Here is a 16,348-nt window from a genome sequence, read left to right as displayed (position 1 = left end):
ATGCTAATGCTGATGCAGAATATATAGTAAGTAAATTACATTACGCTGGATTTCCTGATTCCCCCCACCCCCCTTTGGCAAAATGCACTTTTCTCCAAAATGTACTTTTTCTTCAAAAACATCTAATTTGAGAGACAAAAGTCAGTATAAATCACCCAGTCCAGAATAGTCTGCAAGAGGTTCCTCTCTGGTATTGTAGCTAAACTGATGGTCTATTTTATTTTATTTTATTTTATTTGTCAAGAACGTATTAGGTAATAAGTATAAATGTAGATTATATACATAAAATAGATACAAATAGAGGAAACATTAGGACAGGGACGGTAGGCACGCTGGTGCTCTTACAGATCTCTAGGGAATGGGGTGAGGTCAACAGTAGACAGTCTAAGGTTAAAATTTTGGGGGTTTTGGGATGAAACCACAGAGTCAGGTAGTGCATTCCAGGCATTGACCACTCTGTTGCTGAAGTCATATTTTCTGCAATTGAGTTTGGAGCAGTTCATTTTAAGTTTGTATCTATTGTGTGCTCGTGTATTGTTGTGGTTGAAGCTGAAGTAGTCATTAACAGATAGGACCTTGTAGCAGATAATTTTATGAGCTATGCCTAGGTCATACCGAAGGCGGCATAGTGCTAAGGTTTCTAAGCCCAAAATTTCAAGTCTGGTGGAATAAGGTATTCTGTTGTGAGCAGAGGAATGGAGGACACTTCTTGTGAAATATTTCTGGACATGTTCAATTGCATTAATGTCCGAATATGTAGTGTGGGTTCCAGACAGATGAGCTGTATTCGAGAATTGGTCTAGCAAAGGTTTTGTATGCTCTTGTTAGTAGTGTGATATTACCGGAGAAGAAGCTATGCAAGATTAGGTTTACAACTCTTAATGCCTTTTTGGCGATGCTGTCTATGTAGATAGCTCTGGCCTGAGAATTCTGGGATGCAGAAATAGTTTTTGGGGGACACACAATTCTGTTTGTGAAATCTACTGAAAGAATAAATTGTAGTCCTCCCTCATCTAGGATACTTTGGGCTCAGGCAGGTCACCTCCTATAGCAGGGGTGTCAAACTCAAGGCCTGTTTAAATCTGGCCCATGGGGTCAACCTCTGGCCGTGATGACCTCCTGAAACACTTTGAAAACACTGCACCTCATTTTGGCTGGCAAAGTGCTGCAGGAGGCTGTCCAGATTGTCTCCCCCCCCCCACCGGTTGGCCCATGGAGAACTACAATGCTGATTCCAGCCCTCGAAGAAATCCAGTTTGGCACCCCTGTCCTATAGTCTCAAAACACTATTAATTCATGCTTAGGTTTTTTTAGCCCTGTCACATCCTCTTTTAGCAAGAATCATATGTTTCTTATTTGGAGAATGCAGCCATTCATATGTGTGTGATGTAGTGATGGAACATTTGGAGATATGTTACCATGTGAGGATCAAACTCATAACCCTTTATTTCCCTTGTAGGAAAATGGCGATGCAACGATGGCAAAAGTTATGGTAGGTAACTCATAGTATAATGCTTTTTGCATCCGAGGTGGCACAGTGGTTAGAGTGCAGTACTGCAGTCTACTTCAGCTGACTGCTAGCTGCAGTTCAGCAATTCAAATCTCACTGGCTCGAGGTTGACTCAGCCTTCCATCCTTCCGAGGTGGGTAAAATGAGGACCCAGATTGTTGGGAACAATAGGCTGACTCTGTAAAATCGCTTAGAGAGGGCTGTAAAAGCAGTATGAAGCGGTATATAAATCTAAGGGCTATTGCCTTGGTGGCGCAGCAGACTAAAGTACTGTTAAGTAACACCAGATGCCTGCAATTACTGCAAGTTCAAATCTCACCAGGCTCAAGGTTGACTCAGCCTTCCATCCTTCTGAGGTAGGTAAAATGAGGACCCGGATTGTGGGGGCAATAAGCTGACTTTGTATAAAAAAGAACACCACTTGGGGGGGCTGAAAGCCCTACTAAGCAGGTATATACAAAAGTATGAAGGCTATTGCTTAACGCATTGTAAGCCACCCTGAGTCTCTGGAGAAAGGCAGCATATAAATCGAACCAATAAACAAACAATAAATAAATTGCTATTGCTTGGGTATTCTAAGTCCCTAATAACCAAATTTCCTGGAGGGTAAAAAAACAACTAACAGCAACCTTTGGATTCTTATTTCCACCCACACTCATCAAACACCAATTCATATTTTCTGCCATGAATGTGAGCTCCTTCATTTTAAAATTAAACTGACATCTCCACTTCCCTGCTTAATTGATCAGTTCCACTCCAGGAAATACCACGAAGGGAGCCACAGACCACAAGGAAAACCATACCATGCTCCACATTCTGGCATGTCCCCAAAGGTCCCCTTTGTATAGGTAGGCAGAAAGCCGCCCATGGATTGCCAGTGCTCTTTAGCTATGCCTCACAATCAGGAGGTTGGGAGTTCGATCCTAGGTAGAGGCAGATGTAGGGTCCCTTGCTTGGGGAGGGGGTTGGACTAGATGACCTGCAAGGTCCCTTCCAACTCTGTTAATCTGTATCAGTGTCCCCCAGCCAGCCCCACTTTGCCAACAGTCATCTTGTCACCCCTTCGTGTTCCCGCACCAGCCACTGCCATTAAGAGATTTCAGATTTTGGCCTTAGTTCCAAAGCAGCCAATGACCTCTAGCCCATTAGCCTTGCTACCAGCTGATTGGGCACAGGGGCCAGAGGGAGGCAGGAAAAACAACAGGGTCACAATGTTCCCTAATTTCATTCACATGGGAATCACAGATCCCGGCATCATATAAGTTATTCAATTTTAATTACTTGTTTCAAGAATGGTTGCCAGTTTTGCCCAATTGAAGGTTACAGATGAACCAACACAGGTGTTTGAGTTGTATCTGGATGAGGAAGGGAGAAGCAAAGGAGATGGAGGGAGGGAGGGAGGGAGGTGAAGCTGAGATGGAAACAGTTTCTCAATGACAGGGGGCTCCTGGTCATCTTAGGCCAAGGAAGTCCTTGGTTCACAGAACCTGCCAACTCCTGCAATTCACAGAATGCAGCTTCTGCCTTCAGAGAATGCTGAGTCCCAGCTAAACATTCCTTCTTTTGGGGTCTGTGTTAGCAAAGCCATTGTGGAACCTTCCCTGGGGATCGTTTTGGAACAGAGGTGAACACTTCTAGTGAAGTGTTTCTCAGCCTCAGCAATTTTAAGATATGTCAGATTATTCATGAACTGGCAGAAACATGGTAACAATGTCAGCCAATGAATAGGCATAGCAACTAAGTCAACCAATGGGGGCTGAAACAATTTGGAGGCTGGGCGTGGCTCAGCTCTGTGCTGGGCTAAGAAATGAAACTGAAACCAGTCTGGACTTGCATCTCTGCTGTACTGCTGCCTGTGTGTTTTGCTTGTAACTGCTACTACGTTGAAGAAGAATCTATATTGGTATTGTAAAATTTACTTCATCTGTTATTATGTATATAAAGAGAAGTTAATGAATCCTGCTGAATCAGTTATCTGGGTGTGCTTCTGGATTTGATTTTTGCAAGAAGATGTGTGGTCTAGGCACTCCCCAGCCAAGAAAGGGAAGTTATTGGAAGTTATATATACTTGCACTAACCCAAGTTACTAAGCCAATGCATAAAAACAATGCATGAACCAACCCAAATTACAGTTCTCCAAGTTTGGGCAGTTATACCAACACAGCTGTTAGGATTTTTATTTTGATGAGATAATAAATATGAATCTAAGTTCACATATGAAATGAAGACACATACGGCATATTCACAGAAAAGCTTTAACTCCAAGAGATGTGTTGATTAAAGGACCAATTCTTTTATATCTGAAGAAGGAAGGAATTCATTGTTATCATGTATGAGATGACAGAGATCAGATTGTTGCAGAAGGCATGTATGTTGTTGTCGTGTGAGAATAAAGCTGATACCTTTTGTTTCCATTGTAGAATGCAATTGGTGAGAAAGGTCGGGAACAAGTAATCGTAAGTAGCTCTTTGACTGTGTTTTCCCCTTTCCTTGTGAAATAACTTTGTGTGTATTCAAGCAGCCCTTATATCTATCTAGATCTAGAAATAGATCTATTTCGGACTCTATCTTAGTCTCCTTAGTCTCCCAATGGGCAGCAGGGTGCTTGCTGGCAGCCTGAAAAAAGCCTAGAAACTAGTGGATTGTGATTTCACTGAACTAGGGCTGCATAAAAATCTTGGTTTACATAGGAAGAACTACTGGTTCTCCAGAACTGGTCAGAACCTGCTGAAACCCACCTCTTTATATATCTATATATGTATATATATATCTGTTGTGGCTCCGTTACCTGAGCCTGTGTCATTGGCAGGAGAGGACTCCGAGAGTGAAGGAGAGGAGTTGGCAAGGCCTCCCTCTCCAGGACCCTCCTCTCTGGCAATGCCTTCTGTGTCCACCGAAGGGCAAGAGATAGGGCCGGGGCCAAGCACGTCCACGCAGCCACAGGTGGACAGTGATGAGGGTAATGAGTCTTGGCATCGTCGCAGAGATAAGCGCGCGCAACAGAAGAAAAGGCGTACCAGAGATTAGGCTGAGTCACTGGACCACACCCCACAGGGTATAAAAGGGGGTGAGGTGGCCATTCAGACTCTGTGATGGACAAAACTAACTACTATCGAGTCACATTGCATCTTTGGAAACAACATTATCGGCCTTGGATTTATTTTACGAAATGGACAATTCTTGACTGTGTGTATTTTTTTTATTGAATAAAAGTTCTTCGCAAGCAGCTACTGGGTTGCTGCCAAGCGTCTTATCAGAAAAATTGGTTGTCTGCCAGTTTATTTAACCTCCAGCTGTCTGTTTGTGTGCGTGTGTGAGATGGGGACACAACAATATCTATATATCTATATATACACAGATAAGTATCTATCTATCGATCGATAGATAGATAGATATATGATATAGAGACAGACAGACAGACAGACAGACATATTTCCACTCACCCCCAAATATCCACACACACCACCCCCCATTGACAAAGTTGGAAAGTGAGTAGGGAGTATGTTGAATACTGATATAAGGATTTTAGGACTCAGGATGACCTAAATCTTTTTGTGAACTTTTTCTAACCAGAAACTGCTCTGAATTTGAGCTGACACTCTTGAAGCAGTTGGAAGAGGAAATAAGATGCCATTGTGGGATTTCAGTATCCCTTTTTCCTTCCTTATAAGAGCACTTATAAGCAGAGACAGAAATCTGCAAATTTAATCATGAGTATATTTCATATTTGAACCTACTTGGAGGAGAAAGAAGCAGAGACGGTAGCAGACAGGGGGTCTAGGTGAAATGGAATAAAAAAACAGCATTCCACCATAAGGATGTCTTACATGTGTAGATATATAGCTAATAGGAACTGAAGTAAAGTGATTGGAGATGGCTGGTAAAGCTCCTCTTTTCTAAGCAATCATCTTGTATGTTGATGTATAGGGAAACACCGTTATTCCCCAGGCTTCTCAAAGCATATTACATTCAGTGAATGTAAAAGGACATAGAAAAGATAAAGAAAAGAAAAAGGATTCCTCAGAATTCTATTAATTCAAATTGTTTTTAGAATTAGAATTCAATTCAAATTGTTTTTTTCTTTAGAATCAATCTCTGTTGTGATAAGGAATGTGTCTTTCCTAAGTGGCAGAAAGCAGCAGTTCATGCAAATGCTATCTAAAATGGTGTCAACTCTGAAGTTGGCCTGACTGAGGCCATCTTTGAGGCTTCAGTGTTGCCACAATGGTGCTGAGGGATAGGGAGGGGAGAATAGAGATAGATGGGGTTTTGTAGCCAAAACAAAATAGTTTCTCCTGAGAACCAAGGCCAGAACCACAGGTGGCTGAAAGAGGAGGAGTGAAGTTTCCAAGCAACGGACAGCACTCTGATTGGACCATGTGACTGATTGTTTGGGAAAGGGGGAATAACTTTTAATTAGGTGAAAACCATGAGAACCTTTATAGTCGGTTTTCACCAGTCTGTATCAATATGATATATCCAATAAATCTGTTCTTTGAGGAACCTGCTTGCCTTGGAGTTCTGCTTGCTATGGGCATATTACTTGGAACCTTGACAGATAGTAGTGAGGCCATGGACAGATAGAGACGTCTTGCATGTGTTCATGTCAGTATAGAATTTGACTTGTTTGTTTACCTTGTAGAATGCTTTGGATGACTATGATCGTCAAAAATTAATGGTAAGTAGCTTTTTTTCCCCCAAAAAAACAGAGCATGGTGAGTGAACAGTTAAGACACTGGACTTGTTGAGCAGAAGGTACTGAGTGATGGAGTGAGCTGCAGTTCCTTGCCCCAGCTCCTGCCAACCTAACAGATGAAAAGCATGCAAATGCAAATAGATAAATAGGTACCACTTTGGTGGGAAGGTAACAGGGTTCCATGCACCTTCAGCATAGAGTCATTCTGGCCAAATTCCCATGGAAGCATCTTTGGACAACACTGGCTCTTCAGCTGTGAATCGAAGATGAGCACCATCCCCCTAGAGGTGGCCCTCCTGAGCTCCATTTTCGCTGGCAAAGGCACTGTGGGCCAGTCCTTTACTGTTTCCAGGGGTGGGGCACAGGCCAGATCTAAGCACTCTGTGAGCCAGATCCGGCCCATGGACCTTGAGTTTGACACCCCTGTCCTAAGTCATTATTCCACTGGATTCTCTGTGCAAATTTTGAATGTGTAAAAGTGGAATGTTGAAAGTGATTCACATGTGTAATACAAGAGATGGTAGTAATAGCATGGCTATTTCTTTATTTCAAAGATAGTTGCCCATGTTGCACAGCAGTACCTGGATTAGGGAAGCCATCCGTGATGTCATGTCACAACTGAAGTAATATGTTTTGTTTTTTTTGCAGGATTGTATAGAAAGTGAGTGTGGAATGGCTGATTTCCTGGTAAATGCCGCTTTGTTCATCCTCTGTTCTTTCCTTGTGAAATATTCTCCTTGCATGAGAATTTAGTGCAGAAGACTGCCAAATGAGTAAAGAGCGTGGCCAGGGAAAAAGATGGTCCTATTCCTGCTATATAATGTAGGGATTTAGTCAGATCTCATTTGGAATCCTGTGTCCAGTTCTGGAGACCTCCTTAAAAAAATATATTGCACAAGTCCAGAGATGAGCAATAAAAAAGATATAAAGTTTGAGGAACAAAACATATGAGGAGAGATTGAAGGAACTGAATATGTACAGCTTGGAGTTGATGTCCACATATCTTAAAGTTGTCGAAGTTGAGAAACACTCTCTAGGTTGACTAATACATTATAGCAAGGGTGAAATGCTGCCGGTTTGGACCGGATCGCCCAATCCGGTAGCGATGGAGGCGGGTGGTTCGGAGAACCGGTAGCAAAAATCCCTGCCCCCCCACCATGCCCAGCTGAATCATCAGAGGCTTTTTTTAAAAAACTTTTAAAAGCATTTTTTCTACAACCTCTTCGGCCGAAAAAATTCTTTTAAAAGTAAAAAAAAAAAGCCTCTGATGATCGGGCAGCTCAGCTGGGATCGTCAAAGGCTTTTAAAAGAACCCCCCCCCCTTTTTTTTAAATGCCTTTGATGATCCAAGTTGAGTTGCCTGATTGGCAGAGGCTTTTTAAAAAAACTCAGCTTGGATCGTCAGAGGCATTTAAAAGAAAAAAAAAAACCCTTTTTTTTAAAAATACCTCTGATAATCCAAGCTGAGTTGCCAGATCGGCAGAGGCTTTTGAAAACATTTTTTTACAACCTCTTCGCCGAGGAGGTTGTAGAAAAAATGGTTTTAATATTTTTTTTAAAAAATGGCCATGCCCACCCAGTCACATTACCCCCCCACCAAGCCACGCCCACAGAACCGGTAGTAACAAATTTTAGATTTCACCACTGCATTATAGTTGTTATAATCATATAACTCTAGCTCCTTACCCTACTGTATCTTCACTTTGTTGTATGTCATCAAGCCAGTGGTGAAATCCAAATTTTTTTACTACTGGTTCTGTGGGCTTGGCTTGGTGGGCGTGGTGTAGCTTGGTGGGCGTGGCTTGGTGGGCATGGCAGGGGAAGGATGCTGCAAAATCTCCATTCCCTCCCCACTCCAGGGGAAGGATATTGCAAAATCTCTATTCCCACCCCACTCTGGGGCCAGCCAGAGGTGGTATTTGCCAGCTCTCCGAACTACTCAAAATTTCCGCTACTGGTTATCTGAACTGCTCAAAATTTCCGCTACCAGTTCTCCAGAACCTGTCAGAACCTGCTGGATTTCACCCCTACCTCAAGCCCTTTGGAAACTATCCCTGGCTGAAATGTTTGGTATGGGAAAGGTCCCTACAAATTTTATTTTCTGATTGTTTCCCTTTGCAAAATGCCAAATGATTTGAACTTAACTGTGAGATCCAAATTGCACTCAGATTTAAGACTGAGTGATAAAAACAGAGTTTCAGTATTCAGGTCAGGTTATGGCTTGTAGGGAAATTCAGCTGTGGCCTTGAGAAGGGGAAGGAGAAAAAAAAAAGGTTGTTCAGCTCTGGGTAAGTAGAATGGATGAGAAAGTGAGTCAGTGTAGCACCAGCTTGACTTTATTGTCTTTAAAAAGAAATAATGTAGGCTTTGGATGGTAGATTCTGCTACTAAATCTGACAAGAATATAGTAGCATTCCTGGAATCTCTGGCACGGCTTCCCTTGACCTTGCCTACCTCAAAGGGTTGATGTGGCTTTATGTACCTTCTCTGGTGATGTAGGGCCATTTACATTAATATCCTCTGTGTCCCTCAAGGGGTTCACCAGTTTATTTTAATGGGCTACCGTAGCCAAGGCAAGGGCCATCCAGATGCTCATATTATGCACTGGTACAGCGTACTTATGAAGGAATCTATAAAAGAGGATAATGGTTTTTTTTTCCCCTTCCTTGTAGGACGTCATGCAGAAGATGTTAACTGTTTTTAAAAGAATATCACATGGTCATAAACTGATATATAAATCGCTAGTAAGTAGACACACACTTAAGGTCTCTCATTCCTTCTACGTTTTGTAGGTTATCCTTCTTAGATATGACCAGATCAGCTCTCTTGAGCAGGAATTTATCAGTTCTTAGGAGCATTTCAAGGAGGGCATCCTTTTGAATATTGTTGGAATAGGAGAAAGTCTGGTTTCACAGGTCTTCCCTGTAACTTAGGAGACAGGCTTAAATGAAGATGTCAGGAAACTTTTAGAAGAGCTGCACAATCATGTCTCTTTTAAGGGGGGGGGGAAATCACAAAAAATCACCTTTTTGCTCACAAAAGCAAGTCTCAGATTGCTAATTCATGCATCTTTTAGGCTTTATTACTCCGTTTGTGATTAGAAAAGCATAGCTGCTATCTGGAGAATGAAAAATATAGTTGAAATTGACATATGGTATTGAAGTTATCTGTGATGATATAGTAATCGTTAGTGATAGTTATCCCAAAGGTTCTTTTTCAAGAGGCAACTGGACTTTCTTTGTTTTTTCCTTGAAGACATTTCGTTTCTCATCCAAGAAGTTTCTTCAGATCTGAAGTTCACCTTTGGGACAACCATGATCTGGATGACTGAGAATCTCCATAGACATTTAGTGATAATTATCTTATCAGAATAGAACTGATCCCCTTTGTTTCCTTTGCAGAAGGCATTCATCAAACATGGTCCTCTAGTTGAATTCATAGTAAGTAGCTTTGATGTATCTTCTTCCAGTTCTTTATTGAATTTCTTCTTGCGTCTGAACAAGGATCTTTTTTATTTTCCTTCACTCAGTACTTAGAGCATCTTCAGAGTCCTGAGAGGACAAACCCAGCAAATAACTTGTTTTTACATTTGTTTTTAAGCAGCTTAAAGCAACCAATTGATCCCCTTTGAAGCCAAAAATTTTAAAAAATCATCATCTTCTTTTAATGACCCCATAATCCCTTGTGGGGTAGAGTCTGGGCAACTGAATGGAGTTGAGTGTTTACTGACCAGATGCCCTTCCTGTTGCCAATACAGAGTTTTGTTCAGCAAAAATATTCTCATTGTGCCCAGAGAAAGAAATATCTGCCTCTACCTAGGATCGAACTCACAGCCTCCTGATTGTGAGGCAAGAACTCCACCTCTAGGCCACCGCACCACTCCCCAAAAAATAATAATAAAAAATGCACCAGCTAAATTGGACAGAGGTTTGGGGCTGAGGATGAAAGAAGAAGATTTTGATCTCAGACATGGATGTCCTTGTATGGAAGAAGGACAAGTGATCATGTGTGCAAGATGTTGTTATGCTGCAATTGTAAGGGGTGTTGGCAACCTGGCATTTCTTTTCTGTGATGACATCTTGGCACTCATCATTTTTGCGTCACAGTTGCGGAAAAATCTACTTTATGTAGCACAGGATGGCCCCTCATTTTCTCATATCTATTTTTTGTAATAGATATGAATTTCCTACAGTTTACTGATATAACTCGGTCATGGAATAAATATCAAGATATGCATAAGAATCTAGATTCACCTATGAAATGAAGACACATAGTGCATATTCCCCAAAGAATTTTAACCCCAAGAGACATGTATATCAAAGCACTCTTTTCTCTCAAACCCTCTTTTGTATATACATTCTGTTAAGGATATTGTTGTGTTAACCAATCAGCAGAGCAGAGAGCACAAGAAAACGGTGCTGAGAGCGATGAATAAAATACATACAAACTGGTTTATCAAAGTTTTTACTGTGTAGTGAAAAACAATCTCATAGCCTTTAATCAATCCAAGTCTTTGCCAGTCAAATCAGTCCAGTGATACAAAAGTCTTCTTACCATACAAAACAGCAGTAGATAATAAACAGCAGCACATTCACGCTGGTAACAGGTCACAATGGTAGCATATCCACCCATGATGATAGCATATCCACACACGATGGTAGCATATCCACACACGATGATAGCATATCATCAACGACTACATTTCAGCTCCCTTCTTAAATACAGTTACAACAGAGCTTATCCAATCAGGATATAATGACTCAGCATTACAATGACTCAGCAGTACTTATTAAAGTCATAGAATACATATTCATGTTAAAGTCATAGAACACATATATTATCCATATATTGCCTGGACAACCTGTTAGGCTTACACCATATCCTAACACATTCAATACAAGCATTTTGATCAGTTGTGAAATTCAATTTGTTTTTACTACCGGTTCTGTGGGTGTGGCTTGGTGGGCGTGGCAGGGGAAGGATATTGCAAAATCTCCATTCCCACCCCATTCTGGGGCCAGCCAGAAGTGGTATTTGCCGGTTCTCCAAACTACTCAAAAGTTCTGCTACCGGTTCTCCAGAACCTACCAGAACCTGCTGAATTTCACCCCTGGTTTTGATTCAGATTTCTCTGTTCATATTGTACTTGTGAGAGGTCTTGGTGCTCTCTGAGTTTGAGTGTTTTCTTGGTGACATTTTATTACCCAAACTAGGTAACATCATCAGTGTTACCTAGTTTGGGTAATAAAACATCTGCAAGAAAACAACTGAGACCAGAGAGCACCAAAGACCCCTCATTTCAACTCTAAGCTACAAATATTCTCATTTTTCCCCCATATTGTGGGTTGTGTGAAAGGAAAAGCATTGAAAAGAGAAAGAAAAGAACAAAGGGCCTCACAATACTATTAATTTTTGCTATCTGGAGATAGCAAAATGTATGTTTGCTATCTGGAGAATGAACACATTTATTTTTAAGATATATGAGATGGCAGAAACAGCTTGGTTGGAAAAGTCACATATGTTCTCATATGTGACTTGTTTTCTGTGATGATACCCTCTGTTTCCCTTGTAGAATGAACTGAGTGAGGAACATACATTGAAAATTATTGTAAGTAGATCTTTGATCATCTTCTCCCTTTTCCATGTGAAATATTTTTCTTGCAGGTGATCAAGCAGCTGTTTTCAGATTCCTGTTTTGGATTCCACCTCACCAAAATTTAGCAGATAAATACAATGGAGGATACCTATCTTATTGTATGATGAAATCTATGATACTCATCTTATTCTTCAAAAAAATGCCCACCTCCAACAGTTCCCAAAGTTTGCAGGGTGGGGGTGGCTTGAGTGGTAAAAAAAATAAGGGTTTTTAGGGCTCAGGATGACCTAGATCTTTTTAGGAACTTTTTCTGACCAGAAAATGTTCTGGATCTGAGCTGACATTGTTGTAGCAGTTGGAAGGAGGAAGTAGATGTTATTCTGGGATTTCATCAGCCCCTTTTTCTCACATGGCTACATTGAAAATGAAGAAGAATACATCTAGGTGGGGACATAAGTCTTCATATTTAATAATGAATATATTTCACACTAGCTGAACGCCGGTGCTTCACTACAAAACTATGTGATCGGGTGTGATAAACTGATTAAAGCCTGAACCTTAATTTAGAATGTGTAGCATCACAGCATATTAATATAAGGCAACTGGCAGTTGGAACAGAGGGGGAGGGGGAGTAGAATGTCCCAGCCCGCAGGCCGGATGAGTCACTTGCTGGCCCCACCCATGCCTGGTGTAGCGAAGGGGTAGCATCAGAGCATGTTAATGTAAGGCAACTGGCAGTTGGGACAGAGTTCCTTTCAGGTGGGGAGGGGGAGTAGAACATCTAACCCAGCAATGAAATCCAGCATGTTCTGACAGGTTCTGGATAACTGGTAGTGGGAATTTTGAGCAGTTCGGAGAACTGGCAGTGGAAATTTTGAGTAGTTCAGGGAACTGGCAAATACAACCTCTGGCTGACCCCAAAGTAGGGTAGGAATGGAGATTTTGCAATATCCTTCCCCCAGGAGTGGAGAGAGAATGGGGATTTTGCAGTATCCTTCCCCTGGAGTGGGGTGGGAATGGAGATTTTGCAGTATTCTTCCCCTGCCGTGCCACAAAGCCACAGCCACCAAGCCACACCATGCCCACCAAGCCACACCCACAGAACCAGTAGTAAAAAAAAATGGATTTCACCACTGGTCCAACTCCTTAGAATCAGAGCATGTGAAAATAATACTGTGTATGAAATACTAATGATCTGATGGTCATTTTGAAAAATCCTTTCTTAGCGAGCACCTAGAAACCAAGAGGAACATACGTGCCAAATTTCAAGTTTGTATGCTTTACCATTCTGGAGATTCTGTGATGAGTGAGTGGTATTTGGCTTATATATATATAGATTTGAAGTTACTTGGAGGAAGAAGAAGTAGAGAAGGTAAAGGAAAGGGTGGCCATGTGAAGTTAAATTAAAGAAATGATTAAAGGATGTCTTTCCTATGCAGATGTATAACTAAAGTGAACCTAAGTTCAGCCATGAAATGTGAATAAGTAGGGCTAACAGTGTTGTCCCCCAAATGCCATGTCTGTTAAAGCTTCCCTTTTCTAAGCAATCCTCTTACCTGTTCGTGCAGGGATACAACCATTATTCCTCAGATTTCTCATGCATATTTTGGTTCCGTGAATGTTGTGGAAAGTTCAAAAGAGAAAGAAAAGGAAAAAGACGCCTCAGAATACTCTTAATTCAAATTTGGTTTTTTAAAGATTAAATACGCCCTGTTGTGATAAGAAAGGTGTGTTTTCTAAGCGGAGGGAAGCAGCAATTCATGTAAATGATATCCAAGATGGTAGTGATGGCAGGGACAGAGAAGTCCTGGGTGTCTTCACATCAGAATAGAATTTGATGTGTTTTTTCCTTTCTAGAATGCTTTGAATGCAGAAGAAATTGGAAAATTAATGGTAAGTAGCTCTTTCTTCACTTTCTGCCTTTTTGTTGAGTGATATTCTTCTTGCATACAGTGAAGCCCCCACTTTTGTGATTGTACCCCTCCCAGAAAGCATCTCCAGAAACTCCAGAGCATGAACAGAGCATTCAAGGTAGAGGTGGTATTCAGCCGGTTCGGACCAGTTCGCCCGAACCGGTAGCGGAAATCGTGGGTGGGCCTGCCCACCCACCCAGATTCTATGGCATACTACTTAACCGTGTTTTTGAGGCCAGGCACATGCGTAGAAGGCCAAGTACATGCACTGAAGGCCGGGTGCATGCCTGGAAGGCAGGCATGTGCATGAACCGGATGCACATATGCACGAAGCGAGCATGCGCAACGAACCGGTAATAATATAATAGGAAACCCACCACTGATTCAGGGTCAAAACATTGCACCAGCTTACTTTCTGAAACAATTTATCCCTTAAATAAGTGCCAAATTGGGGTGATGTTTCCTCTGGGAATCAGTAGCAAAGGCAAGGCCCAGGTCTCAGCCGTGGGTGTGCCTGTGGAAAAGAGGGGCAAGCCATGCCATGTGCTTGATTGTGTCATCTTGCAGTTGCTGGGATTTGTGTCCCCTGTTGATTTCCTGAAATGCAGCCATGTGACCACAGGGGCAGGGGTGGCCATCAGAACTTTCAAACAGGTCTTCAAACAGTTTTTCAAACAGGTCTTCGGTCTGATCTAAGCATAGTATATAAAATCATCTGCTACAATGTCCTACCAGCCAATGAATACTTCAGCTTCAACCAAAACAATACAAGAGCACACAATAGATACAAACTCAAGGCAAACCACTCCAAACTCGATTGCAGAAAATACGACTTCAGCAACAGAGTGGTCAACGCCTGGAATACACTACCTGACTCTGTGATTTCTTCCCCAAATCCCCAAAACTTTAACCTTAGACTGTCTACTGTAGACTTCACCCCATTCTTAAGAGGTCTTTAAGGGGCGTGCATAAGTGCACCAGTGTGCCTACCGTCCCTGTCCTGATGTTTTCTTTTATTCGTATCCTTTTCATGTATTTATAATTATATTTACACTTGTATCTGTCAGAAAATACATGCTTGATGAAATAAATAAATAAAAAAATAAAAAACAATACCCCAAGAGAAGTCAAACATAACTTCAAAGGGTCGCTAAGCAAACAATTGTAAGTGGAGGATTACAAATATGGAATGTAGAGATTTAAAACCAGGTTCCCAAACATTTTGAACACCAACTGCCCTTTTCTATTAACGGATCTCTTTTGTCAGCAAGCATCTTATCTTTTGAGGGAGAAATTCAATGCAAGAATAATTCCATTGGATTCTCTGTGCAGATTTTGATTGTGTGAAAGTGGAAGAATAATGGAAAGAAAATGAAATGTTTCAGAACACAATTCATTCATTTGTGCCTTTTTGGCAGGGGAGAAATCCAGCAGGTTCTGGAGAACCGGTAACGGAAATTTTGAATAGTTCAGAGAACCAGCAAATGCCACCTCTGGCTGGCCCCAAAGTGAGGCGGGAATGGATATTTTGCAATATCCTTCCCCCAGGAGTGGGGAAGGAATGGGGATTTTGCAATATCCTTCCCCTGCCAAGCCCACCAAGCCACACCTACCAAGCCACACCACACCCACCAAGCCATGCCCACAGAACCGGTAGTAAAAAAATTTGGATTTCACCACTGCTTTTGGGGCCTATCAGTCCCTGTTCTGGTAAGAAACACATGTATCTTATTTATAAAGCGATACACATATATGTTATCAAAGATGGCAGTGGTAACACACTTAGAGAAATCATGTGTAATATCTTTTCAAATAAAAGTAATATATTTGGTTTCCCTTACAGACTATGGGTACAGATCAAGTTAATATTTTTGAGTTAATAGTAAGTAGATTTTGTTCACCTTCTGTCCTTCCTTTGGGTAATATTCTTCATGCATGCTCCCTTTTGTTATTTCGCATCTTCCAGATTAACAGAGTTGGAAGGGACCTTGTAGGTCATCTAGTCCAACCCCCCCCCCAAGCAGACCCTACACCATTTTTCACAGATGGCAGTCCAATCTCTTGTTGAAAGCCTCCAGTGATGAAGCTCCTACAACTTCTGAAGGCAAGCTGTTCCACCGGTTGATTGTTTTCACTGTCAGAAAAGTTCTCATTTACTAGGTTGAATCTCTCCTTGTTCAGTTTCCATCCATTATTCCTTGTTTGGCCTTCAGGTGCTTTGGAAAATAGCTTGACCTCCCTCGTCTCTTTGGTAGTCCTTCAAATATTGGAAGACTGCTATCGTGTCTCCCCTGGTCCTTCTCTTCTCTAGACTAGCCATGCCCAGTTCCTGCAACCATTCTTCATGTGTTTTAGCCTCCAGTCCCCTAATCATCCTGGTTGCTCTTCTCTGCACTCTTTCTTTCTGCACATCTTTTTTATAGTGTGGTGACCAAAACTGGATGCTCTTTAGAGACCCCAGAGCAGAAACTGAACAGGCAGGACCAAAACATTTCATCTCTTTCAACTTTCCTTTTTAAAGCAGCTTCAAATATCTATTGTGCCCCTTAAATCAACATCGATTCCCAACCTAGGGTGATGATATCCCTGGGTACCAAGTAGCAAAGGGAGAAACTTATATTTTGGAACTGTCC

General features: G+C 41.6%; 1 protein-coding gene across 2 annotated transcripts; it reads left to right on the top strand.

Moving 5' to 3' along the window:
- The first annotated feature begins 1,465 nt into the window (after nucleotides 1-1,465).
- Nucleotides 1,466-14,152, top strand: LOC148115917 (uncharacterized). 2 transcript variants are annotated; one of them, XM_087888180.1, is made up of 9 exons: nucleotides 1,466-1,492; nucleotides 3,931-3,966; nucleotides 6,153-6,188; nucleotides 6,855-6,893; nucleotides 8,879-8,950; nucleotides 9,608-9,646; nucleotides 11,779-11,814; nucleotides 13,660-13,695; nucleotides 13,791-14,152. In XM_087888180.1, the coding sequence occupies exons 1-9, from the start codon at nucleotides 1,478-1,480 to the stop codon at nucleotides 14,070-14,072; spliced, it is 591 nt and encodes a 196-aa protein (XP_087744306.1). In that variant the 5' UTR covers nucleotides 1,466-1,477; the 3' UTR covers nucleotides 14,073-14,152. The 2 variants fall into 2 exon arrangements, with proteins under 2 accessions (XP_087744306.1, XP_087744307.1); XM_087888181.1 differs by lacking the exons at nucleotides 11,779-11,814; nucleotides 13,660-13,695; nucleotides 13,791-14,152 and adding an exon at nucleotides 11,871-11,947.
- Nucleotides 14,153-16,348: the final 2,196 nt, after the last annotated feature.

Source organism: Pantherophis guttatus, chromosome 2, assembly GCF_059756535.1.
Source record: "Pantherophis guttatus breed Tessera chromosome 2, ASM5975653v1, whole genome shotgun sequence".
In the NCBI taxonomy this organism is placed as follows: Eukaryota; Metazoa; Chordata; class Lepidosauria; order Squamata; family Colubridae; genus Pantherophis; species Pantherophis guttatus.
Note: the sequence above shows the minus strand (reverse complement) of the source record. Positions and strands in the feature narration are given on the sequence as shown.

Coding starts and splice junctions, on each gene's coding strand:
- LOC148115917 (XM_087888180.1), top strand. Junction 9,647..11,778: donor GTCCTCTAGTTGAATTCATA/GTAAGTAGCTTT, acceptor TTTCCCTTGTAG/AATGAACTGAGTGAGGAACA. Junction 13,696..13,790: donor AAGAAATTGGAAAATTAATG/GTAAGTAGCTCT, acceptor TACCCCTCCCAG/AAAGCATCTCCAGAAACTCC.